Source organism: Gordionus sp. m RMFG-2023, chromosome 2 (assembly GCF_954871325.1).
Source record: "Gordionus sp. m RMFG-2023 chromosome 2, tfGorSpeb1-WG-v2, whole genome shotgun sequence".
Lineage (NCBI taxonomy): Eukaryota > Metazoa > Nematomorpha > Gordioida > Chordodea > Parachordodidae > Gordionus > Gordionus sp. m RMFG-2023.
In genome coordinates this window covers 25,039,660-25,065,335 of record NC_088776.1, presented here as the reverse complement: position 1 = coordinate 25,065,335, position 25,676 = coordinate 25,039,660, and the positions used below count along the sequence as shown (strand labels likewise).

Sequence of the window (25,676 nt, the reverse complement as noted above, 5' to 3'; positions counted from 1 at the left end):
TAGTTGGAGACCTACAACTGCAAAAGACAAATATTTTCGACCCAACGCGACCAGATACAGGGTAAGAAAAGTCTTTTCCCGACATGTGCTAACCTGAAATTAGGCCTGAATATAAAATTCATTCCCTATTCCCAACCCGATCGGGAAATCAAAATATTAAAAAAAATTAAAATTATAAAATAGTATAAAAGTAAACCATGATTTATTGATATTACTTACTAAATCTAATATTTTAACAAAAATAGTTCCGGTCCAATCCCCTGAAAGAAATATTCCTACCCGAACCAACACGAAATAACAAGTAATTATAAATTCCCGACCCGTGGTTAGGTTAAAATTATAAATTAAGCAGATTATATTCTTTTCTTTGTATATCTTTTTATAATGGATATTCTTTAACAGAGCTTTAACCATACATTTTTGGCTAATGACGGTCATTAAACGGCTCTCCGCCTCCTACCGCAAATGAATGGTGTGTGGTGTATCTTGCTCAGAGATTATAATAAGAAATTTGACATCTAAAAAATATTACTTTTAATATGAACATTTTTTGTATATTAGCTTTACTAGTTGAGGTCAACTAGACCAGTTAAGACCTTCCACAATACGATTTTCTTTTTCAAATCCTAAACATCTTTTTTAGATTCTATTTAATTTCTAAATTAAAATCGATCTAAATGCAGCTGATAACTCTTTTTTGTTTTGAAAAATTTGAATTAAAGAGCGGTCTAAACTGGTCCTGCTTAAATTTTACTAGTTTTGAGTTTCCGATTCCACGCCCTACTGTTATAATAATTTGAAAATGGGAAAATTGTCAATGTGCTATTAAAAAAAACTTTTCATAATTAATCAAAAATCATATCTCATTATTTATGTCTTATATATTTCATCAAATACGAGGATTAAAAAAATTTACATATTTTAGATGTTATAGTTGAATAAATTAAAGTATATTATACAATTTATTTTTAATATATACATAAATAACAATAATAAGGTGATGTGTAAGTATAATAAAAATAAATTGAAAAAAATACTAAAATTTTGATGTCATTGGCAAAAATATTCCAATCAAAATCAAGCAATATAGAAGGGTCTGAGGATACTAATGACATAGCTGGCATTATACATCTCAATTACATAGATTTAATAGTATTGATCGTTTACTTCTTATTCGTGCTGGGATTAGGATTTTGGGTATAATATTGATACATTAAAGCTTTATATTTTTAATATCACTATCAAATATTTTTGACATTTATGCTTTAACTATATTTAAACTTATGTGTCTTATGTTGGAGAAGTTAAGGTGTTGGTTTATTTTAAACTCTGATAATTTAAAATGAGAAAATCTAATTTAGTTATGTTTGAAAAGATAATTATATAATTTGTTCATTATTTTTCGAATATCCTTTTAAAATATTTATGTATTGATTACTTCAAATATGTCACGAATGGAACCTGTTTCTATCAATTTTATATTGAAAGAGATAATTTTTTTTTTAAATAAAATGCTTCTGTGATATAACTCTTCTATATCTATTCCATAGCATTTTTAAATGTATTATAATATTTATTATTAGAAGGTCATTTTTTAAACATTTTTTTACTAAAAAAGAGCGATAAAAATTTTAGAATTCCAGAAAAAAATTGTTTATTATTTTATATATTGGAAAAAATTTATAACCTTAAATTATATCACTTTTATTTAATTTATATACTATATTCCGGATTTCAATGATTAGAAAAAAATTGGTTTATATTTTTTAAAATCAATACTAGTTAAAAAGTTCTGAAAAATCGAAAACCTTAATTTTATAAAATGGAATTTTCTATATACCATTCAAATTTTAAAAAAATTTACATAAATTTTAGAATATAATATAGAATTTCAAATCCATTTACAAAAACCTTAAATTATTTAAGAGTTTTCTCTGTCTGAAGAATGAATTTTTTATAATATTGAAAAGTAAATATTAAATGTTGTTAAAATAACTAATTACTACTATATTTCTGCAGAAAAAAACTTATTTTTGAAAAATGTTACTAGTTATGTTTTTGGAATTTGTTGTATTTGAGGGTAATAGCTTTAAGGGTCCTTAACTATTCTTATTGTTAATTTTTAGGTAGATAAGGAGAAGAATGGTTTTAAAGGATTCCTTAATCCCAGTAAAAAATTGCTGATGAGTTAAAGATCAGATTGGAGATTTAATACTTACCACAATAGTTAAATTCGACGTAAAAAACTTAAAGCCGTTATGTTGCAGATGAACTTATAATTAAAACATGATTGATCTTGAGTAAATAAAAGTATTTAAATATCTATAAACCCTTTTGGCTTTTTTTCGATATTGATTTGTCAAACGACTCTATATGACTGTGATTTACGAATTAATTGTATTAAATTAAATAATTTGCTTACAGACTTACTAGAAAGTGAACTAGATGATAATTGAAATAAAAACCTTAATTCATATATTATTCATTCATACCATTAACATTTCTAAACAAATTTTTAAGCTTATTTATAATAAGCTAGCGGAAGTGTTTTCTAATATTTCTATTACTTTAAAAATTTTATTTGCAATTTTGCTTCTTCACTAGAATTTCAAAGCTTAAATTACTCAAGACCTAAAGTCCTGCATGATTCTGAATTTGCGCCTTGAACTATCCTTAATTTGAATAGAAAATGATATTGATGCATCTTTAGATTGTGAAGATAATATTAAGCAAGGAAGATGAAATTCTAGCTGCGCTGTATAATTTAGTTAATAATTGGATTAATATTGTATTTTGTAATTACACCATATGTGTAAAATAACTATTATGTTACAACAATAAAATATTTTAAAAGAAGACTTTTTTGCCTTTATTATTTTAGTAATAAATTGGGAAATGTTGATATAAGCCTAGGCAAATTAAATTTTAAATAACACCTATTTTGTTTGTCGTGAGCCTGCAAAAACGTTACTACACATATTATTCTATTAATAAAATTACCAAAAAAATTACTAATTAAATAATCATTTTAGAATTTTCCGCATTAATACAATCAGAATAATCAAGTCACGGGTTGGTGAGGAGGGGGCATACTGTCCATAATTTAAATCAGATTAAACCCTATCCCATACTGTGGCGAATAGCCTTGACAACTAGAGATAAAAAAGTCATTATTTTTATATAATTTTAATTATTTTTAATTTTACAGACTTCGCTCAAGGTATCTAAGAACGTCAGTGGTTATTTTTTAGCTGGTAGAACAATTTCATGGATACCTGTAATTTATAGTTTTAACTCCCATAATATTTTTTTAAAGATTCAAATAAATAGATATTTATTTATTTTTAAATAGAAATAACAATTTTTACAATAAATTTAAATATATAGGTTGGAGCATCCCTTTTTTCCAGTAATATTGGTAGTGGTCATTTTGTCGGATTAGCTGGAGGAGCCGCCGCTGGAGGTTTAGGAACAGCTGTTTTTGAACTCAATGTTAGTAATCTAATAATTGTCATATTTTTATATAATTCGATCTCATTCTCAAATAAGAACATTTAACTAATTTAATCAATACAGATAAAATTATACTTTATAACTCATATTGAAGTAATATTAACAATTGTTTACTAGTCAACGTCAAGCTCAAGACCCCAAGCTTTGAATTAAGGATATTTATTCCACTAAATTATAATATAAATATTATTAAAATTTTTGGATTAAATTATGGTAATTAATCTGTGAAATATTTTCTTTTCTTATATAACTAATATTATACAATCTTTTTGATATAAATTTTATAAAAAAAAAGTTGTCGAAAATTTCTGATGAATATTAATTTGAATAAATTTTATTATCTTAAAGGCATTATTCGTAGTTCTGATACTTGCATGGGTGTTTGTACCTGTATATATAGCATCCGAGGTATAAATATATATTCATGAAAAAAATTATTACATTAAATTTTAAAACTTTCAAATACAAGCATCGTCTATATGATATTTTGTTACGGAAGAAGCAAAATTTAAGACACCATTTAAAAATAAAAATAATTACATATAAGAAACATATTGCATATTTTTTAAAAATTTAAATTTTGATCAAATTATTTTTCAGGTAAATTTTGGGAGGAGTAAAGTCTCTCCTTTCCCCCCTTTAACGCCTATGACTAATATTATATAAAAAAATACAAATGATTTACACTCTTTAAACGTTTTTTAAAGGTATTTACTATGCCAGAATATATCAAGAAACGTTTTGGCGGGAAAAGAATACGTTTAGTTTTATCCTTGATAGCGTTGGTCCTGTATATTTTCACCAAAATATCGGTTCCTATTGTTTATATTTATGCAGTATAATTATTTTTAAACTCTACGAGTAGATTTCTTTTTAAAATTGCTTTATCATTTTTGAGGGTCATGCTCAAACTAGTAAAAATCCTTTAAAATCCTGTGATCTATATGAATTCAATAGGTTAAAATTTAAATTTTAAACATCTCTATCCAGTAAATTCTCTCTCCCCAGAGTTTTATGCGCATTCTTATTATTTAAAAATATTCCATTTCTGAGGGTAAGACTAAGTAGTAAGTAATCTAATTTTTTTAAAAAAATTCTGTTTCACATAAAAACAATAGTATGTTTTATAAATTGTCATTTCCATTATCAATCATTATTATACATTAAAAACAATTTAATGCCGAATTATGTGTCAAACCATTTTTTAAAAATAAAAGCCTAATAATAAGAAACAAAATGTAGGTATAATCATAAGAATGACAAACAAGACCTAAAAAAAATTTACTTTAATTTAATATTAAAAAAATAATATATAGGCAGATTTATTTGCGGGCGCTATATTTTTGGAACAAGCGTTAAATTGGAACCTCTATTTAGCCGTAGTTATATTATTGATTGTTTCAGCCCTTTTTACCATTACAGGTTACACACATAATTTAATAATTGAAATATTTAACACTGAGCCTTCTTTTTTAAATTATAAGATCCTAGAATCTTACAGTTTTTGTAATACATTTAATTATAACTAATTAATAATATTTAATATGAATTATAGGTGGTTTGGCGGCTGTGATATATACCGATACATTACAAACCGTAGTTATGTTAATCGGAGCACTGACACTTTCGATTTTAAGTATATATTTGTTAGACATATTTTAAGCAGGCATGTAGCCAGAATGGGAAAATCAAACAAATTCCTAAGGCCCATCTTGAACTATCTTTTTGAACCAAGTCTTTTTTATTGAAAAACAGCTTGGGCAAAAATTAATTCTTTGATAAATATATATCCAAAAGTATATATATTTATGTAGATAAAGCAGAATTAAAATCATTATAAATATGGTGATATATAATATTTTCATGTGTTTTGCACATAGATTTTATTCATAGAATTTATCCATTAATCTTAATTTTTTTTTTAAATAGAGTAGATAACAAATGACTATATCCCCTTTTATTCTTCTAAATATAATATTTATTATTGAAAAAGGCTTTATCAAAGTAGGCGGTTTTAATGCTGTGTACGAAAAGTTTTTTTACGCCATCCCTAAAACAACTTTATATAGTAATTCAACCTGCGGAATTCCACCAAAATATTCACTGAATATCATGAGAGATTTGAAGAGCGATTTGCCCTGGACTGGTAGTATATTTGGATTAACAGTTTCTGCTATTTGGTATTGGTGCTCAGATCAGGTACATAATAAGATAAAATAAATAATGGAAATAAGGAAGGACATAAAATAAAAGGAGTAAAAGAAATATTGCCATGATTAACCGTTTATCTTATTAGGTAATCGTACAAAGAACTTTAGCTAGCAAAAATTTGACGCATGCAAAAGGTGGCTGCATATTAGCGGGATATTTAAAAATTCTACCTGTGTTTCTTATCATTTTTCCGGGAATGATTTCAAGAATTTTATATCCAGGTCCGACCTTATATCGTTTTTTTTGCTTATATTTAATACAGCGAGAATAGGATAATAAAATTATATTTACATTACACCAATAATGCATTTGGGTAAAAAAAATTTGTTCGCGGTAATTTTAAAATATGTAATCAGGGTATTATATAATGCACAATTAAAGAATTTTTTTATTCGAGTATTTGAGTGCTTCATTGTGGAGCATACGCCTCCTTAGGTTAAAATAATAGGAATATATTTAAATCAGAGGTAGACAAATAAGTATAAACCTTGAAGTCGACGAGCCTAATATAATTTAAATTTTAATAATAATAATATAAAAATTCTTTATTAAATATTTCTCAAAATTCTTAACGATATCATTTGATTTCACAAATTTGCATTTAATCATCCATTCACAACATGTTTACAAGGTTTAAGTTAAATAATGAATAACTTGGATTAGTGTTTGCAACGGTCCGGTCCGGTCCGGTCTTTTTTTTCTAAAATGGGCCGGACCGATAGACCGTTAAGTCAAATGAGACCGGACCACGGGACCGTCGGTCCGGTCTGGTCCAGGCGGTCCGGTCCCACCTAAAAAAAATTCTATAAAGCTACAAAAGTTTTATTCTGCATTTAAATTAATTAAAAATGAATAGTTAAACTCCCTATTAATATTTCAATTATATCATCAATTCATTTTTATTATATTATACACAAAGGCTTAATCAAAAGAATATTAAAATACAAACAATTTAATATAAATTATATCAATATGAATATGATTTACATATTTAATTAATTTTTTTGATATATATATTTGGTTATAAAATAATTTAATTATTTTCTAAAAAATCAAAAATGATTCCATTTTTTATCCATAATTCAAGTGCCATCATAGATTGAACCATCTTTGGATTCATTCTATTGCGTTTTTTAGTTATTTTATCATTAGCTTTAGAAAATTGAATTTAATTGAATGAAACGGGAGAATATAAAAAGTAAACTATGAATATTGAATTTAATGAAACGGAAGAATATAAAAAGTAAACGATGAATTAGATATTATAAAGTGTTAGGCATTAAATAATCATATTTTATATGTTCATGTACATACACATTAACTATAAAGCAATTTATAGTAAACTTTTATATTCTTAAATCGGTCTTCGGTCGGACCGGACTGGACCGTGGGACCGTGTTGTTGGACGGGACCGTCCCTAGGACCGAAAAGTCTGATAAGACCGGACCGGACTGGACCGTTGCAAACACTAACTTGGATTCATAAACAACGATAACAATAATGATTAAATTTAGATATGGTTGGTTGCGCAGATCCAGACGATTGTTTTAGACGTTGTGGAATGAGACACGGTTGTTCGAATATAGCGTATCCTCAATTAGTTTTAAAAATTATGCCAGTGGGTAATTAAACTTAAAGTTATATAGCTTTAACCTTGGAGAGCAATCTGTTAAACTTATAAGGTACTATTTTAAACTTGAATGAATATATATAGACATGTGCCCCAACGAAACAATAGGCGGCCCGGTGCGAGTATCGAAAATCTAGGCGGCTAAACTATTTATAACATATATTTTTTTATTGCTAATAAATTTTATTAAATTAACATATAGGCTACATTACAGATATCTTGGCACATTTTTAGAACTTTATTGAAGTGAAAACTCATGATAAATTCAAAATCGATTTTGTATTTTTATAATTATCATATATAAAAGTAATTTTATTTAAATTTTCCGGACATAATGATGATCTTCTTGAATTCAGCGTCAAACCAGCGGTAGAGAAAACCTTTTCTAAGTATGCTAGTTGTCGGAACACAAAGAATTTTTTAGCTAACGTGGAAAGATTAGGAAGCTCGACCCTCTTTTCTCTCCAGAAATTTAAAACACATATCTTGTGAATGCCGTTTTCCGAGAAGAATATGGCATTCTTATTCTAAATCACTTAAAGTGGAATCATAATTTATACTTGTTTTTTAATGTTTAGTTGCTAATTTTGTCTAATTTGAATTTAATATTTCCACTTGATTATTGCTATATTTACTGCCCTATTATCATTATACTCTATATGTTAGATGTTTTATAATAAATTCTGACGCTGTGTAATTTTGTTCTATTATATATATTTACACAATTTTCAATTTTTAAATCTTGGGTATAGAAGAGAAGCCAAATCATAGTTTTTTTTGAAATAAAAAATAAATAAATGAACATACTATATATTATCACATACAGATGACATGGAAATCGTAAAGCAAGTTTTTTTAGCTTATTATCTTTTAGGGGAATAATTTCTGAGCTATTATCATTTACTATTAAATTTGTTTAAATCTCACTTCTAATAAGTGATTCCAAAATTAAGGTAGACCTTTTTGTGAAGATAGAAATTCAACGGTTTCTTAAAATTTTGAAAGAAAAGCTAATAGTTCTTCTACTAGATCTGATTCATAGTTTGTGTTACAACGTTATTAAATAAATTTTTATTTGCTCCAGATATGCTTTTAATAATAATTAATACTATGCTACCTGGTTGGTGCATTTGATTTTAACGTTCTCGTATGTGTGGCATTATTGTTATTATCATCATTGAAATTGCAAATTTGAAACGAGTATAAAGGTAGAGATCATTACTATCAATATCTAGGATATTTGATGTTAGATCCAGTGGCGTAGACAAGTGGGGGGGGTGTTGACCCCCCCCCCAATATCCGGAAAAATTTTTCTTAGAAAATCTTTTTTTTTAATTTTTTTTTCTTATTGCGAATAATTTTATTTACAAAACGGTTTCAATTCATAAATAAATTTCTCATAATGAAGGGAATTTCAAGGAATTGTTGAAACTTTTATGTAATAATAATGATAACTATATAAAGCTTTTTGAAAGCTCTGCTAAAAATGCCACCTACCCTACCTTAGTCCAAGTATTCAAAATGAAATAATAGACATATGCAAATAGGTTCATATTGAAAGAAATTTCTTCAAAAGTGAAAGCATCACCATTTTTTAATATTTTGGCAGATGAGACTTCGATGTTGGTAACTAGAGCAATTATCCATAGCGGTAAGGTTTATTGATATGGAATCAGGTGATTTCAAAATGAAGGAACGCTTTGTTCAATTTATTGACTTACATGACACTAAATCAAAGACGTTAGCCAAAAAATTTTACCATCCATTTAAGACCTAGATTTAAATTTAAATCTAATGAAGGGTATGATAGTGTCCCTTAATTGGTCACGTTAAAGGGGTGCAGTCAAGAATTAGAGAGCTTTATAGCACATCTCTATATGTTCACTGTGGTTCACATTGCCTAAATTTGATGATATATGAGGCGTGCGAAATTCGAGACATCAGGAACAGTTTACGTAAAAATATTTTAATTTAATTTTAATTTAATTGGAATTTATTGGATTTTATTATGTATTATAGATATCATTTTATAATTCTAATATATTTATAAATATAGAAACAATATCGTTGGTTTGTGACTTTTTCACACCACCCAAGAAGAGGCAACCTTTTAACCGAACGTTTATGATATTGATTCAAATAATCAAAAAAAACTAAAAAGATTTTGCCCAACTATTCATTGAAAGACAACAATCAGTGAGACTTTTTATCGAATTATATGAAGTTATTTTTGCAGCACTCGAATTCTACATATCAAGCAAAGTAAAGGATTCCGCAGATGCTGAAAATCTTTTGCAGGCTATTACGAACCACATTTTTAATATCAATTTAATGTGTATATTTTTTATTAATTTATACATATGATTTTAGCAAAATGCTACAAAAAATTGATTTGGATTTAAGGGAGGTTATGAATAGGTCAAAGGGCAATGTTGAAATATTAACAAATATCAGAGATAATGTGGAAAATTTCATGAAACATACGAGAAAGTAAAGGAGATCGCTAATATGTTTGGGATTGAAATTTTTAAACCTAGAGTAGTTATTAGACAGTCCAATCGCTTAAATATTGATGCATCTACGATTGAGAATTTTTATAAAATAAATATTTTATTCTACATTTTTATTTAAATTAAATGAAAGATTTATTAGTAACAATTTTATTTTAAAAAGCTTTTATTTTCTTCTGTCAGAGTCTGAATTGTTGATTACACTTGAAACGCGAGAGGATATTAAGAAAATCTCATTTTATTCTGATGATTTATCAGGATCGCATGATAAATTATTGTGATGTCGTATTTTGGTATAAAAATCTTGATAAAATAGGATAACTTTGAGGCCAAAAAATGCTTTGCAGGCCCTTTTCATGTGTTATTGCATTTTAGATTCTCTGCCTAATTTTAATAAAACTATTGCATTTGCAATATGAATTATTTATATTTTGATTCATTTGTATTAATTATAATTGTTAAATTATATTTTTTTAAAATACCGTACAAGAATTACTTATATTTTATTGAATTATATTTTTTTAAATATAGTTGTATACAATAAATTTTTAATATAATAATCTGTATAAAATTTCAACATTTTGAAATTTATTTTTTGTATTATATCATTAAAATAAATAAGGGATGTTATTTATACCAAATTATTTTAACAATAAATAAAATCTATAATGAAATTCTCTAAAATTTAATTAAAATTATTATTTTTAACACTCAATAAGATATATTGAGTGATCATAAAAATGGAAGGTTTGGGGGGCAAATTTTTTTCTTCTTTCTACACTGGATAGATTAATTTATAATTTATTAAACATTGATAAAATTTTTAGAATGTTTCCAGCCGCTTATTAACCATAAATTTGGCAAAAATTCTGTTACTAATATTCTTTCATTTATGCTGGCTACTATAGTGTAGTGTTGTTAAACGACTCGTTTTGAGCCGATTTTTAAAAACGGCTAACTCAATATTTTAGCCAGAAAAATATTGCCTAAGCCTTGAGATTTTGCTAATAGATGTTCAAACCTTTGTTCTTTCTACAAATAAAATCTTCAGTCATGCTTAATATTATTCAGGATAAAAAATCGGCTCAAAAAGAGCCGTTTAACAACATTAATAGTGATTTGACACTAATAAAGCACATAATATTAGCAAAATTTAAAAATAGGGTTTGGGGGAAAAGCCCCCCAAAAAAATTTACACCCCCCCCCCCCCCCATGGATAAATCCTGGCTACGCCACTGATTAGATTGACCTTAAGTATTTTCTTTGATCTGTCTCAAACTCAAATTCAAACTCTGCAGTTTTATATCTTAAAACAGTAATAATTTCTCTCATTCTTATGATAATATATTCAACAAAAGATATTTGATACCTTACACTGTAACCATATTATGTAAACCATTACTCAAACATAAATGATGTTCATATTCACCTAATCAAATACCCTTTCTAACATTAGGTCTCCGTTTATATGTAAAATTTTGGTAATTTTTAGAATTTTAGACTTTTGATTGATTAAATTTCTAAAATGATGTGAAAATAATTATGATGTAAAATGGGTGTAAAAGAAGAATTTATCAAAATCTTGGTTGAAATAAAAAATTTAATTTACAACAGTGATGTTGACCAATTATTAGAATAAAAATGCATAAATTATGGAAATCGGCGGCGCATGGCTAGCATGATTTTAATAATCGGCAGCGTTTTCGGCGTGTAGTGCAGAGGTCTAAATATATATCATTTGGAATTTGTAAAGTAACTCTATAAACTGTATACCTATATTATTTTAAATGCAAAATAAGCCCAAAATGATATTTTATAAATTTGAATGTGATATTTTGCAGATTTCAAATGATTTTCTTCAAGTTTAGAATGATATATATTCCAAGTTTAAAATGACAATGAAATCCATGTAGGTGGGATAATTATACTATAATTTCCTTTGTTTTGTTTTATTTTTGGAATTATAAAATAAATTATGAACTTAAATTTTTAGGGCAAATTCGAAAATAAATTTTAATATTTATTTATAAGGAGCAAAAGGATTAATGACATCTGTTATGATTGCAGCGTTGATGAGCTCTTTAACTTCAATATTTAATAGTGCCAGCACGATATTTACTATAGATATATGGACAAGAATTCGGAAGAGAGCCTCGGAAACCGAATTATTAATTGTAGGAAGGTATATAATATATATTAATATATTTTGTGTGCCAAATTGAGATTATTAGTTTTTTGGATTTTTGGGAGATAGATTTATTTTTATATATTATTTTATATTTAAAGTATTCACCAGGGATGTGAACCCTTCTACAAAAACACAGGATATGGGTTGGAGTTAAAAATTTACAAAAGGATTCGGGTTCAGGGTTTGAAGAGCAAAGGAATATTGCTCAATATTAATTAAATAACATAATATTTTTTTTAACCTACTCTATATCATAATTTACTGGCAAAAATTTAAAAATCATTTATCTTAAAATCATTTTTATTTTTATGTTATTTAATCCAAAAAGTATTCACCAAACAAAATTTATGCCAAAACTATTGACAAACAGGGACGAGAACCCGAACCCTCAATATTCAGCTGAACCCAAACCCTTTTTTAAAGTTTAGGGTTCCAGGTTCTAACTTCTTTTTTTTTAATTTTAAAATTTTATTTTTTTTATTCTAAACTTTCATTTTATTTATTTTAAATTATATGTTAAAAATAATATAATATAAATAACATGGTAGATTACGATTTTATTTATAAATTCCTATTTAAAAAGAATTCTTATTTAAAACAATGGTTTTTTATTTCAAAACGTTTAATTATTTTTGTTATATTATACGGCCATTTTTCGTAAAAATTTTTAAAATAGAAATATATTATTTTTTAAATTGTATTTTAGTATTATATTATATTATATATAATATATTTTATTATGATGATAAATTATTTTTATAGCGATACTAATTAAATTTTTAAAAAATAAGATGTTTCTTTTATTTTAATAAGTCATTATTTTTCTGGTCTCCGAATCCTGAACCCACCTGAACCTGAACCGGGTTCAGAGATTTTTCACTGAACCCAAACCCATTTTTTAGACGGAAGGTTCTCGTCTTTGTTGACAAACTTTTTCTTATATTTTAATTAAATATTTAAAAATTGAATATCTAGAAAAACATTGGATTTTATTCTCCTTTCTTAATTTTATTTTTTGTCCTAATATTTTACTTTCTAAAATTGATATTAAAACAAAACGTATTAAATTATTATTTAGAATAAAATTTATTGATACAAAAAACTAAAAATTTGAAAAATGGAAAATGATTCAACGAAAGAGTCTCTTTTTATTCATTTTTTTACAAAATTTATTATTTTAAAAATACTTAAAAAAATTTTTTTGATATCTTGAAACTAGTGTTGTGAAGTAACGTCAAAAAAGTAACGCCATTCGTTACCTCCTTCTAGAGGTAAATAGTTACGGTAACGCGTTTCTTTTTTTGAGTAACGGTAACGCAAAACGTTACTCGTAACTTTATATTTTTTCTTAAAAATATCAACAAATAGAAAAACAATTATAAAATTACTTTTATTTTTTAATTCTTTATAAATAATTTAAACCGAGTTTTAATTCATATCAACCACTTCCTTCATTTTTATTTTAAATTCTCGTTGTTAAATTTTCTGTCGAAATTAATATTCAATCAAAATTCAAAGTAAATGTTTATAATGATATTATTATTCTTATAATTTATTTTAAGAATATTATGTCCATAGTACTTACTTTTTCAGATGAAGATGATTTAACCTTTCCCAGGCCCTAATTTGAAATATATTTTAAACCAATAAAAAAAATTAATAGTATCAAGTCTACACTTTGTAAATGTAAATTATATTCCAAAACAAATATTTCAACCTCAATGTCCAACAGTTCAAACTTAAAAAATCATTTTAAGGTAAAAAAATAAATTAATATATCATTATTTTAAACATTACTTTAATAATAAAATAATATTTTCAGAATATTTTGAAAAGCTTAATCATGGAATTAAAATATAAGTAGGGCTGTATCGATATTAAATATCGGATCAGATCAACACCGATATTTAGCCTTTCCAAAAATATCGGATCGGGCCGATACCTGTAAAAAACCGATCCAATCTTTTTACTTTTCTTTTTTTTGTTATTTTATGTTATGTATATTTATTTTACATTATTATAATAATTTCTAAATAATATTTTTTTAAACAATGCAAATGCACAACACCCTCTAAATTTTATTCTTTTTTAAAATAGATTTATAGTATTTTAAAAGTTTTTTTTATAAATAGAAAGGAACACCCAAAGTTTTAATTATCTTAAATCTTTTTAAATAATAACGCCAATTTTGTTATTTATACTTTAAATAAAAGAATATTTATAAATATGGTATCTGAATTATGGTTATTTTACAAAAGACAAAGATAAATTTGCAAAATGCGTTATCTGCGGAATCATTGAGTTTACCTTCAGTAAGGCAGGGGATATTGATACTCCATATCTTAGAAGCTTATTATCGGAAAATCTAGAGGCTCTCTTATTTATTAAAAAAATCTAATATATTATAATTTTATATATTAAATACAATTTTATAATTCATACCAACTTAAAATGGAAATATTATCAAATAATTTTTTAAATTATAGTCTTAATTGTAGTAATAAAAAAAATTAAATTAAATGCATAATTAGATTTTTTGCATAAAAAATATTAATTTCTTAATTACATTTGGTTCAAATAGGGGTGGTGAAAAATCAATAAAAATATCGGATCGGTAAAAAATATGTGGATCGGCACAGCCCTAAATATAAGCAATTAAATTATACTTTAGTATTGGGCTGGGAACCAACATTAAAAACCCAAGATTAACAAAATATTGGTTTTGGTTCAAAGTATTATATTGAGTTTTTTATATCTTCTATTTCTTGTTTTAGTATTGGTATTGGTTTGACTATAATTGTTAATAAATTTAATGAATAAAAAATAGTGATTTAAAAAAACTTTGTTTAAATAATATATATATGTGTGAAATAGTGGCGTAGCCAGGATTTATCTAATAACAAAATTTTACAGAGAATTTCTTTATAGATTTTAATTAAAATACTATATATAACATCCCATTATTTAACCAGCTGTGTTGAGCAGTAAGCGCTCTTGTTTGTGATCAAAATTTTGAAATCATTTGTTGCTAAAAATAAATAAAAAATTGTTACATAAAGATGTTATCTTATAATATATTATTTTTGTATAATTTTATTTATATAATAATTAAATATATAAATATTTTTTTTATAAAACGATCTTATATATTCTTTTTGTATAGTTTTATTTTATTATATATTGTCAGAAAAAAATATATATAATTTTTGTATATATTTAATTTTTTTAAGTAACGAGTAGCCCCATACTTTTTTGAAAAGTCGGTAACGCGCGTTCCTTTTTTGAAAAGGTAACGAGTAACGGTAAAGCGTTCCTTTTTTCAGATGTAATGAGTAACGGTAACGCGTTTTTTTTGTGGTAACGTTTACAGCACTACTTGAAACCAGGGTTGTGCATTTGACCGGTCAAATACAATTCGGTCAATTGACCGATATTTGACCGGTCAAATATGGTCAAATTCAAATAAATGTTTTTTACACCAATATTAACTTTATTTTGCATTTATATAATATTATAATAAATCTATGTATAATAATAAATATCATAATATTTTTTAATTCATTCTATAGTCAATGTTTCACCCTCCGTGGCAGAGTCTTGTTCCGATTCATATTCAATATCATTATTTTCTTTAATATTTTTAATCAATCTTAAATTATGATACACTCTTACTATTTTTCCTTCTGTAGAAGCCTTTAATCTATTTCTGTTTTTCGTGTGAATATTGCCCCAAACCGACCAATTTCTTTCAGAAGAAGAAGTCGAACTAGGAAATGTTAGTAAAATATTAGCGACTTCTCTTAATGGGCAAGGTGGGCAAAATGCATTCCACCAACTTGAGGCCGAAATTTGATTGTTTCTTATGGAAGTTACAACTTTCCACATATTATGGCTATTAAATATACCGCTTTTGCTTCTGAAATTTACTATGTTACTCAAAATATTTTGATTATCACCACCTTGTAAAATACCCAATTCTTGTATTATATTACATGCTTCATCAAATTCAGTATTAGTAAGATGCTCCCCTTGATATTGGGGGTCCAATAAATAAGCAGCATTGTGAGCACATGTATTTAGATCAGTTTTTCTCTTTTCAAACATAACCTTAATTTTTTTTTCTTGAGATGGAGAAAATATAGAATCATGGCATGATTGTATTATGTGTTTTTCCAAATTAAGCATCTCGTTTTTTACTTGGGCCAAAGTACATTTATCCCCTTGCACTTTCAACAATGAGGTAGCTAAAGGTTGGAGTATAGCTAAAAATTTTAAATTTTTCGTCCAAAATTCTTCGTTTAATATATTATTGGTAATTTCTATGGGACAAATATCACAAACAGCTTCTTCAACAACTGATGCTTTTAGAGCTTTCTTGCATATTTGAATTTGCTCCATACATTTTATTGAGATGCCCATCTTGTTTGGCTAATTGTACTTAATTTAGATGGTATGCCATTGGGAAAATACTGCAGCTGGTATGTGTTTATTCTTGAAAAATTTAACAATTTTTTTAATTATTGAAAAATGGTCACTGAAGGCGTTCAATCGTTCAAAATCGTGAAAGAATAACTGCAATGTATGCGCTGTACAACCATAACATTGTATGATAATAAATAGATTCAGATTTTAGAATTCTCCAGGCTGCTTTCATGTTAGCGGCATTATCAGTAACTAAAGAATATACTTTTACCGGATTCAATTCATGAATTACATTTTTAAATTCCTGGGCAATATAATCTGCCGTATGGCGATTTTCCTCAGTATTTAGAAATTTGTAGAACACTGGAACAGGCGTCATCACCATAAAATTAATAATACTCTCGTTTCTAATGTTGCTCCAGCCATCTGATACAATTGATAAGTAAGGAGCTTTATCTATTATATCTACAACTCTCACCTCCATATCACCTACGCTTTGTCTAGAAGATATCCAGCCAGCTGCCTTCTCCTGGGTAATGTGTAAATAGGACGTATTTTTTTAAAAAATTCTTGGATGTAGGGATTTTCAGTGATGTGGAAAGGTAAATTGCTCGCATATACAGCCTTTGCAAACAATTGATCCAGCTCATTTTTTTCTTTGGGATTAATTCTATCTATGAAACCGGTTATACAAGATTGAGATTTATATTTAATCGCCTTGCTTGTAGATTGATTAGAAATAATGGAATCAAATTCTCCTGAGTCACAAGACAAAATATTGTTCATTTGATAATCATTCTCACTAATTTCACCCAATTCTTCATTAGAGTTAGACTTAGAAGTATTACAAATTACATTTGTGATATTTTTTGTAGAGGTTGATATTTTGGAATTTGAATAAAATTTTTCCTTAATTATAACAGGGCACATAGTACAGCTGCTTAATAAATGTTTGACCATTCTATCAACGTGGGTGATATAGGACATCTTGCAAAACTTGCTTACCGCTTTAACTGATTTACCATCGCGTACTTCTTGAAAATGTTTCCAAACATGATGCTTTGGTTTGACCATAATCCCTAATATATTAAAATTTAACAAAAAATGATTTTGATTATTGTAAAGTTAATCAATCTTAACTATTTTATAATTATCGACCCATTATTCCAATAATTTCTTAATATTATAAATATAATATAATATATATAACTTTTTACCAGAATTGAATAATATTCCGTAAATCTGACCAGAACAATTAAAATGAAAATTAATTTTAAAAACCAAATATAGCAAGTGTAAGTAAAACAAATGAGAATTAATATAATTTATACTCGGCTAAATATTAAATAAAATTTAAATTTATTAAAAAATAAGAATGAAAAAATTATATTATGATTATAATAAATCGGGTATTTTTATTTTTTTTAAGAAAAATGAATTGAAAAAAATAAAGAAGGCGAGAAACGGCAATGATTAGGCAAAAAAATAACTAAAAATATTACTATATTTAGAAAAATTATATATTTATATTTTAACAATAAAAAAATTCTTTTGTTTTTAACAATTCATGATACAAATAATTTTTTAAATAATTGTAACCTAATAAGATTGATAAACATGCTTTTAATGCATACTAGTAAATTATATCAAAATATTTATTCGCCATTAATATTTTAGAGTATTTGACCGTATTTGACCGGTCAAATACTCCTCCGGTCAGTTGACCAGTCAATTGACCGACATGCCAACCCTGCTTGAAACCCTTGCCCTCAACTTTTAAAAAGGTTTAGAGTTGGGTTCTGGTTCAGCAAAAATATGAGGGTTTCAAAGGGTTCGGGTTCACATAACTGGGATACACTAATATGTAAATAATTTATATACTATTCTTCAATAGTTTATAAATTGTGAATTTATAGTATTTTTATCAGAAACCTTACATATGTCAAAATTTTAAATTCTTTCAATTTTTTTCTTCTTTATTTCAAGGCCCCACCCGACCCAAACTTTTAATATTTTGATAATTTGAGGTAGCCTATATTTCATAAATTTCTTTATTTTAAATAATCTTAGATGTGATTTGTGAATTGAGTTCAAAGGTAAATCTAAAATTTAAGCAGTAAATGTATGTAAAAATGATTCATTATGTAATTTCCCGACTAATTGATATTTTTAAATATATTTTTTCCTTCCTTCCACTACGCCCCGCGGGTTTTGTAAAAAAAAGTATTTATTGACCCAGTTTAGGTTTGTATATTTTTTATTATTAAACTTGGCCTGGCCTAGATTTTTAAGATCTGGACTGGGTCAGCAGTCCTTGTTTTTTTAATAACCTAGCTCAGTAGTAAAAAACTGTTTCAATGTTATTCGTGCCTTAGTTATTGCATTTTTCAGGTTAATTTATATAACTTCAACCCAATATTTTTTTTTAAACCAGATAAGGTATTTCAATGTTATATTTATTGCAATCTTATATTCACTATATATTTCTATGTACAACAATTTTAGGCTTTTTGTCATCGTATTAGTCGTTATAAGTATAATTTGGATACCCGTTATTCAGGGATCTAAAGGAACGCGGCTTTTTGATTATATTCAAAGTATAACATCTTTTCTTGCGCCACCAATTTGCGCTATATACGTTTTGGCGGTATTATGTCCTAGAGTAAATGAGAAGGTATTTATTTAAGCGATTTATGAATTTCCACTATCATTTTATTAATATGACGAAAAATACTCAATGTAATTATTATTCTCATTTAATTATAAACCGACAAAATATGTTGAAATCAATTTTAACAAAACATTTTATTTGCATAATAGGGTGCTTTTTGGGGGATGATTATGGGATTGGCAATTGGAATCACTCGATTTATACTAGAATATTCCTACCCTGATCCAAGCTGCGGTTCCGATGTAGATCTAAGACCCTTGATTGTGTCTAAGATACATTATCTAAACTTCGGAATTATATTGTTCGTTCTATCTGTGATTTTCATATACTCAATAAGCATGATGACTGAACCAATTCATGAAAAATACGTTATTAAATATATTTTTATATAATATCTATACAATTTTATATAAAATCAAATTACTCTTGGGAATTAAGGAGGTCTAAGATGAATAAACTTAGATAAGTTTACAATAATTATATTCTCTATATAATATAATATAATCATTGTAATATTATATTTAAATTGTTTAAGCTGAACCGATTAACGTTTTGGACGAGATATAGCAGAGAGCCCCTTTTAGAAAATATTCCTGTTAACGATTGGAAAAAAGAAGATGAGTTATTTGATCTAGAACTCGAAAACTTAAATACAAACAATGATGATGATCATGGTATAATATAATAATATGGCAAATAATTCAAATTCCTTAATTTTTTTCAAATTATTTTGATAAATGAATATTAAATAAGAGGGAAAGTAAAAACGATGCAAAAAATTACTAAACCAAGTAAAACTATCAAAGAGCACGCATAATATACAAAAAGCACAGCAAAATGACGCAATATCACAAAATGGCGCAAAAGGTAAATTTGCAAATGCACCCAAAGTATGCAAAAAACAGGCAAAATGATGCAAAATCACAGTAAAGCACACAAAATGACGCAAATAGATATAATAAAATAGTGAATTTTAAAACTATTAATAATTTTTTTGGTAAATAGTTCAAAATCGTTTTAAATAAATCTTGGAATAATTTTAGTGATAATGCAATTCACAAATGTGACAATTATCATATATATTTGTTATTTTAAGTGTTTATTAATTGGGAAAATCGTTAAAAAATGGATTTTAAATATAATTTCGTTTAATTTTCGTGATAATGCAATTCAAAAGGATGACAATTTTCATACTCATCATGTTAAACTTTTTTATTTTTTTGGCAAAAAATGAATATTATAAATCATATTACAAACGTTTCCCCAAAATTTTTTTATGTTGCCTGATTAAAATGTATTCCAGAAGAAAAAAACAAATAATTACTTCATTTTTACATCATTGACATATTGTGTTATGGCGTAAAATAAAAATGTTCTGTGCTTTATTTTGATCCCGATATTAAAAAAATTATCGCTTAATCGAAGATATCGCCCAGTGTATTAAGTAAGGGATAAGTTGTAGAAATGAATGGTTACAAACTCAAAGCTCAATTCATTTTGTAACATCTGATGATGAAGCTGAAAACTTATTGTTATCTCAAGATAATAGTGACTTAGCAATTGAGAAAAACAATAAATTCCTTAATTGATTCTGATGATAAAGTTAAAATTTTAATAAAGACTTGTATTCTTAAAATAGTGAGATATTATTCGTTTTAATAGCTGCTATTTACCCACTTTTGTATAGAGGAAATTGTGTTGTGATTATAAAGCAGTTATTTAGCATTTTTGCGATATTTTTATTTCAATTTATGGACTTCAAATAATTTTATTATCATTGGTTAACCTCATCATGACTGCAAAATAAAAAAAAATCGAGTATGAGATGAGCGCCATTTAATATTTAATAAAAGTCGAAATATTTATTATTTAACAACAACTATGTGATAAATGCCAGACCATTGAGGGGAAAAGGATTATTTTATCTTTATGGAAAAAATCATAACAATTATAAATGCTAAAAAAATTAAAGTAACTAAAAGAAGTGTCTAAAGAAAGTCTATAAAAAATTTAGCTAGATGAGCAATTTAAAAAAGAATGTAGAAGAGTGATTGCTCGGGAAACTAGATCGACAGATCTATAATGAGATTTTCTTAAATAAAAATTATTTAGTCTTAGGAGTAAGGACATACATAAATGGGTGATTATTGGCCCAACTAAATAAACTCATTCCGGTTGTATACTTCCATTTTTAGATTTTTTTAAAACTACCATTATAACGCAGATGGTACATAACACATTTGTCAATCTTTTATTTTTATCCATTTTTTTAAATTTTAACCCGGTTTTATTTTCCCTGAATAAATTTAAATACCTATAACGATTCGTCTGGCTACCCTGTAGGTTGGATATTGATATTATTTAAAAAATTACTAGAAAGTACATTTTTTGATTGTTGAATATTTTTAGAATACCGAGCCATCACATCTAAATAAATATACGGTAGAAAATAGGTAGAAAAATACAATTTTGATCAAATTTGAGATTTACAGCTCTAATATAGACGCGTTTATCTTTTTACCCCACCTTTCATATAACCTCGGTTGCTTTACATAGCTTTAACAACTAGATATGTATATTTATTTTCAAAGTTCTGTATAAGTTCTTTCGCGATATTCGATTCCAGGTAATGCGTTTGAAGCAAATACATTCCTTCTATGCAATAATCACCGAAAAATCTCATATATAATATCAAAATATAATTATAAATTTTTTTGGCCAAACAAAGATTTTATTTGGGTTTGTCTAAAGTTTTATGAGATAAGAGTTGATAAAGTCAAAATAACGGACTGAACATAAAATGGTATAAAATGTATATTTTTGATATAATTAATAATCGAAGAAACTTTTGAAACATATTTTGACAATTTCAATATGATCTTTATTTAAATTAATTGGATCCCAATCCAATTTTACTAAGCAAAATGCTAAACAAAGGAATAACAAGTTCATATTCCAATCGATAAAATTATGACTTAAAATGTATAAAAAATACATAGGATTGCAATTTGCTGCAATATAACAAAAAATTATTAATAACATAAATTAAAGTTTTAAACAAATTAGATTTTACCACATGCAACACTTTGGAAAATTTTTTTTGGAGAAAACAGGCCCGGTGGAAAAAAAATATGGAACAGCACTCCCGAAAGATAACAAAATTATAGTTTTTGAATTTTCTTTATAATAAAAATATAATTTTGGTAATCACTCTTCTATATTATAAATAGGTTTATTTTGGTGTTCAACTACATTTATTTCGGGTTAGGCCTTATATGTAAAAAACTTGGCCATGTAACCTTAGTAAAAAATTGGAAACGGGCCAGACCGGGTACAAATTTGGCCGGGCTGAGCAAAAGCTAGATTCCAACTGAGCCGGGACTGAAATTTTGCCATTTGTAGACCTCTAGTGGTAATGCATTCATGAATGTTTTCTAAATACGTTCTTCGTAATGTTTTCGCGATAGTTGAAAATGCATTCATGATAACGCCATTTACAGAATGTTATGGTAATGACGAAATTAAATTTATAATATCCATTTTTTTACCAAACAAAAATAAAAAGTTTTAAAATGGCGAACATGAAAATTATCAAATTTGTATAAGCATTATTACTGAAATTATACAAAAATTTATTTAAATCATCCACAAATTTTTTTTATTGTATTGCATCAATTTGCCTGCATTATGCGATTTTGCATAGTTTATTAATAATAATAATATTTTATTATTTTTTTTGTAGTTTGCCTCATTTTATTTTTTTTGGGATATTTTTCGTGCTTTTCTGTGATTTTGCACACTCTTCTCTCATATTGCCTGGTTTAGTAATAGTATTTTTGGCACTCTTTATGTGGCTTAGATTTATATATGCTTTTTTCTTCATTTTACGTGCTTTTTGCATATTTTGCGTCTTTTCTTCTCATTTTGCGTGACTTGATAAAATAAATTTGCATAAACTTTTTGTGCAGTATAGAATTTTTGTGTTATTTATATGCTTTTTATGTCATTTTGCATGGTTTAGTAATGCCCTAAAACTCTTATTAAATGTGTGATCAACTAACAAAATATGATGTGAAAATGAATTTCAATTTATTGAATAATATGACTTATTCGCATATTGATTTTGTTTAGTTCCCTGGTGGAGAGAATATCTTATAGTGAGATATTGTTGCGGTATACAATCCGAAAAAGAGCTCAGGAAAAATAAGATAAAGGCTAGAAAATTGAGTATAAAATCTCGAACCAATTACCTGTATGAAGAACCTTTTTGGAAAAATTTTGTAGCCTTAAATGCGTTGATTTTGGTTTTAATAGGTGTATTCCTATGGGTTTTTTTCTCCTAAGTCATTCATTATTTTAAATTATGAATTTATAAATAAACATTTTTATCACATAAATTATCTTATATTGTAAATAACCTTCATTATCATTATATTAATATGAATTGATTTTATTTTCATAGTATATTAAATAAAAATTATAAGATTTTTATATTACAAATTGTATAATTTTCAAATTAATTGTACTTTTGCTAAATATAATAATACACATAGATGTGAATATACATTTCAATAATAAAAATATTCTATTTGATCTATTTTAAGTATTTATAACTTTTATTGGATTGTAGAAATATAAAATTTAATGTTATCTCATCTCTTTTTACATCGATAGAACTTTAAGTATTTTTTCATCATTTATAGCATTGTCCAAGATTTAAGTCTATCTAGCGCTTGGTCGAGATATAATTTCTTTAACTACATAATAAATTATTTACTACTAAATATCGCTCAGCCCATATAGGCTGGTGCTAAACATTAATACGCACATGTCAAGCGCGTGGCCAGGAATTTTTTACGGGGGGGGGGGGGAGGTGGGTAATTATTTTTATATTGAAATGATTTTTTTGGAGCATTAAAAATTTACTAGAAATAATCATTATAAAAAATTTATTAGAACCAATCACATTTGAAAATATGATATTTAAAATATTAAGAGTATTTGATAATACGGTTAAAAAATTATTATAGCTATATAAACAGGTATTTAAATCACAATAAAATATAAACATTTTATAATGATTCAAAAAATTAGTCAAAATATTATCCATAAATGAAAATTTAATCTTCTTTGCGATTGAGTTAATTTTTAATAATTGTTCTGTGTTGGGGATAAGATTCCGATGAGTAAAGCTCGTCTAAATCAATTTTAAGATGTCTTAATTTTGATAGTAATGAAGAAAATGTTATCTCATTTGTTGTGCTAATTGGTATCATTGCCAAAATATACAATAATTTTAATAATTTGGAAAACTTATATAATATATTTTAAAGTATGCAATACTTCCACTGTATTTCTTGGAGGATTTTTTACATAAATGAATCTTTCATTTATACCATCTAAATTCTAAAATTAATTGGCCTTCAGATACACTTATCCAATGAAAATTTAGCAAAATATTTAATTTTTCAATAACAAAATTTGATATATCCTCTGATTAGAGGGAGTTATAAGATATAGTATTTGTAAATTGGATAGTTTGATAAATCAGAAATCGTTCATTGATTTGAGTCAAAATAAAATCCAAGAGTGAAATAAAAAAGAAAATTTTACAATAATTCTCAATTAAGTCCACGTTAATATTGGAACGATTTGTTTGGGTGAAAGTCGAGGCATATGAATCTTAAAATTATATAATTTCGCTCTCCCCAATAACACTCTCGAGAAATTCCTAGTCGATATTATCTTTTTTTCTAAGTTATGATATAATAATATTCGCGATTCTCATAACTTCAACCAAATTCATTTTTTTTAAAAAAAATATTCCATAAATTGTAGTGTAATAAATTTTATTAATACATTACATAAAAAACGGCGGTCATATTAAATCTAATAATGTATTCCCTTCAGATAAAATATATGTTTCAGGTGATTCTGATATTTTTCCAAGGGCATAGCTCTTCTATATCCAAAAATGGTGTAATTGTTGTCAAAGGCTCCATCTTGTGGTGTAGGCTTTTTGCAGTTTCTTTTTTCCTGTATCACAAGAAGTCTCAGAAATAGTTATATTCAGCAAATTTTGCCTATTTGGATATCTGAACATTTATTAATAGATAAATTATATATTTTTTTGGTTGATAAAATTTTCTTCTATCCATCAGTGTTTAAGGTTTAAAAAATGTAAGAAAATAAACTTCAAATTTTAGTGAAAATTAATATACAAGAAAATTAATTTTAACCTTTTGCTAATATTTAGAATAGAATATAAAATATTTGAAATAGAATACTTTGCAATTCGCAATTAATTAAGCCCTTTTATTTATTTTCAAAAATTCTTGCTACACCCCCGTTGGCTACGCATCTAGCTCTTATATATTTCAAAAATTTGATATGGGAGGGGGGCTGCTGGCTACGCATCTGATACATGTAGCTAATTGAAAAATGTGACGAATAAATGCAATTTTTTGGATTGAACCTGAAATTTCATTAGAACTAAACATCATGTAAAATCAATTAAAACTAATCATATTT

At 26.2% G+C, this 25,676-nt stretch overlaps 1 protein-coding gene across 3 annotated transcripts; it reads left to right on the top strand.

Moving 5' to 3' along the window:
- The first annotated feature begins 1,000 nt into the window (after positions 1-1,000).
- On the top strand, positions 1,001-23,551 carry LOC135925413 (sodium/glucose cotransporter 4-like). Of its 3 annotated transcripts, none has more exons than XM_065460718.1 (15): positions 1,001-1,197; positions 3,209-3,277; positions 3,388-3,492; positions 3,862-3,921; positions 4,221-4,325; positions 4,830-4,935; positions 5,069-5,149; positions 5,507-5,712; positions 5,810-5,945; positions 7,239-7,346; positions 11,896-12,046; positions 18,980-19,148; positions 19,295-19,509; positions 19,680-19,819; positions 23,277-23,551. In XM_065460718.1, exons 1-15 carry the CDS (start codon positions 1,048-1,050, stop codon positions 23,486-23,488), a joined length of 2,013 nt encoding a protein of 670 aa, XP_065316790.1. In that variant the 5' UTR covers positions 1,001-1,047; the 3' UTR covers positions 23,489-23,551. The 3 variants fall into 3 exon arrangements, with proteins under 3 accessions (XP_065316790.1, XP_065316789.1, XP_065316791.1); XM_065460717.1 differs by having other exon boundaries at positions 19,295-19,513; positions 19,681-19,819; positions 23,277-23,550; XM_065460719.1 differs by lacking the exon at positions 23,277-23,551 and adding an exon at positions 19,899-20,174 and having other exon boundaries at positions 19,295-19,513; positions 19,681-19,819.
- Positions 23,552-25,676: the final 2,125 nt, after the last annotated feature.

What these genes read in the sequence shown, in the direction of transcription:
- LOC135925413 (XM_065460717.1), top strand. Translation starts at nt 1,048, where the DNA reads ATGTCATTGGCAAAAATATTCCAATCAAAATCAAGCAATATAGAAGGG. An exon ending in AGCCCTTTTTACCATTACAG is followed by an intron (nt 4,936 to 5,068) that starts GTTACACACATA and finishes TATGAATTATAG; the next exon opens with GTGGTTTGGCGGCTGTGATA. An exon ending in AAACAATGATGATGATCATG is followed by an intron (nt 19,820 to 23,276) that starts GTATAATATAAT and finishes GATTTTGTTTAG; the next exon opens with TTCCCTGGTGGAGAGAATAT.